The sequence below is a fragment of the Poecilia latipinna genome, unplaced genomic scaffold (genome assembly GCF_001443285.1).
Source record: "Poecilia latipinna isolate Pla-1442-1.1 unplaced genomic scaffold, P_latipinna-1.0 Scaffold1666, whole genome shotgun sequence".
NCBI lineage: Eukaryota > Metazoa > Chordata > Actinopteri > Cyprinodontiformes > Poeciliidae > Poecilia > Poecilia latipinna.
In genome coordinates, this window is record NW_015114282.1 from 105129 (window position 1) to 107304 (window position 2176).

The window sequence follows — 2176 nt, forward strand, 5'->3', positions numbered from 1 at the left end:
ATAGTAATATTATTTTAATGATAAAATAATAGTCAGTGCAAAGTAGCCTAAAAATTCTTTGGTGGGGGGCGGTGAGGGACCTGGATAAAGGCTAGGGGGGCGCTGGCCCAAAAAAGGTTGAGAAACACTGGTCTAAGTGGTGCAACAGGAAGTGAACTTAACTTTTTATGCTGTGAAAATAGGAAGTCATAATAAAACTACAAACCAACCAAATGAACATCACCTACGAACCCAGAATAGTCCAAAGGTCCGCTCCGTGGTTCGAGTCTGCAGGCTGAGAAAGTCGGACATGTAGGACAGCGTGTCTCTGCGGACGCAGTAGAACACCACGCTGGCCAGTCGGGACACTGTCCGTCCTTCCTCGGGTTTCTCCAAGAAGCAAGTTATCCTGGTTCAGAAGCCGAATGGGTTAAAAACAGGAAGAAGCTGGAAGCTGAGGTTCATAGAACAATCCTCACCTGTGGGTCTTTGGACAGACCTCCACAATCCCCCTGGAGCTGCTCCGCTCACCTTCCTCCATCTCATAGTAGATGATCAGCTCTCCAGGCTGAAACACACACAAGAGAATGAATAAAAACCAACAATCAAACAGAACATAAACAACTGCTCCAAAATGGAGGCCCTTTGACTGCCAAACCCACATCACTACCCTCCACCACAACTGGTTTGTGGAGCTTGTGCTGAGGTGTTGGGTTTGGTTTTGCACTATGGTCAAACGTCCCCACACTGGTTTCTTGTGTCCAACGGATGTGTTTACAAAAGTCTTGTGGTCCTTTAAAAAGCAACTTCATAGATAACGCTGCCATATTCTTCAGAGAAAAAAAACACCATAAAACAACCTTTACAAACAAGCCACACCTGTTAGTCTTTTTCAACTTGTCCGGTTGTTTAACTGTCCAGCTGAGATGGAACACTTGGGTTTTTTGTGATTTCTCTTGGCATTGCACGATCCAACCTTGGGGTCAATTTGTTGGAACATCAACTAATGGGAAGACTGACACTTGTCTAAAATATGTTTGGCTGAGTCGTGAATAAACTCTCAGTGGAATTAAGGACTATTTGGAACTTCTGAAACTGATGCACAGCAACAACTGCTTCTAAAAGGTCATTGCTGATGTTTTTCACCACGTTGGCCTTGTTTCAACACACACCTATCTGCTGCAGAGCAACAACTATGTTTTAAAGAAGAGGCTAAGATTGCTGATGATTCATAAATCAAATAAGTATCGAACTATTTACCATCCTAATGAATGTGCAAGGGTGTACTTGGTGTTTTCCAATGACCTCATTCACGATCTTTACGTTTTACTTTTTTGTGTTTTCAGTTTAACATTAAACAAGACGAGGTTGCAGCAGGAGCGACTCCGACATCCCTAGTTATGATCAACTTTGCGTTTCAATATGGCCGCTTGTTCCCGCATCAACAGTATAAGATGTGGAGAAAAACATTTTACCAGACACAGATGTATGAGTGCGTCTAAAATCATTTCCGTGTAGCTACTTCAACTACAAACTGAACAAATTAAAAGTGGTGCTTGCTTATTATGAAAAGTAAAGCTTAAAACTAGAAAATTTCTGAAGAAATTTAAACGGGGCCTGCCAAAGTGTGCCCGTCGGTTGGAACCCAGCATTCTGATGTTACAAATTAGCATCAATGCTAAAGTAAGCTGCAATGTACTCAATAGCATGTGGAGAGTCACAAGCATTTTGAGTAAGATGGGCTTATGCCATTCAGGATGCTGAAATTAGTGTACAAGTTAAAATGAGGCAAATTGCTAACATTAGCCTAAAAGCTGTCAGTAGCATGTGGGGCATCACTCCATTCAGTGTACTAAGCATGGCTAATAAATAAGAAAAATAGCTAAAAGCTTTTTTTTTTTTTAGGGAAAAGGCTAATGCTAATGGGGGACAGTGAAATGCTAATGCTTGTGCTAATATTTGTGCTAAAGTTTGCACATCAAGGCAGTGCACTAACCTAAGAGACAAAAATAGTAATCGCAGGATAGTAAAGGCGGGTAGTGCACCGACTAATAGCACCGCCTAAGGCAGAATATTTAGGAGGAGTATTTAGGCTTTTATTTTGAAATTTCCAGTAAACTTTATTTTAAAATGTCTACACTAATGGGCTCTTTGCGCCTAAGGCGTTGACGTCACATCTCCAGGAGCTAATGCGGCT

At 41.7% G+C, this 2176-nt stretch overlaps 1 protein-coding gene across 1 annotated transcript in view; it reads right to left on the reverse strand.

Annotated features, from left to right (window-relative positions):
* Positions 1–2176, reverse strand: part of gkup (glucuronokinase with putative uridyl pyrophosphorylase) — a 32223-nt gene that overhangs the window by 19336 nt on the left and 10711 nt on the right. Inside the window, exons 6-7 of the mRNA XM_015059888.1 lie at positions 459–547; positions 232–388 (exon numbers count right to left, since the gene is read on the reverse strand). Coding sequence (XP_014915374.1) covers positions 232–388; positions 459–547 — 246 coding nt within the window. The remainder of the gene's footprint in view (positions 1–231; positions 389–458; positions 548–2176) is intronic.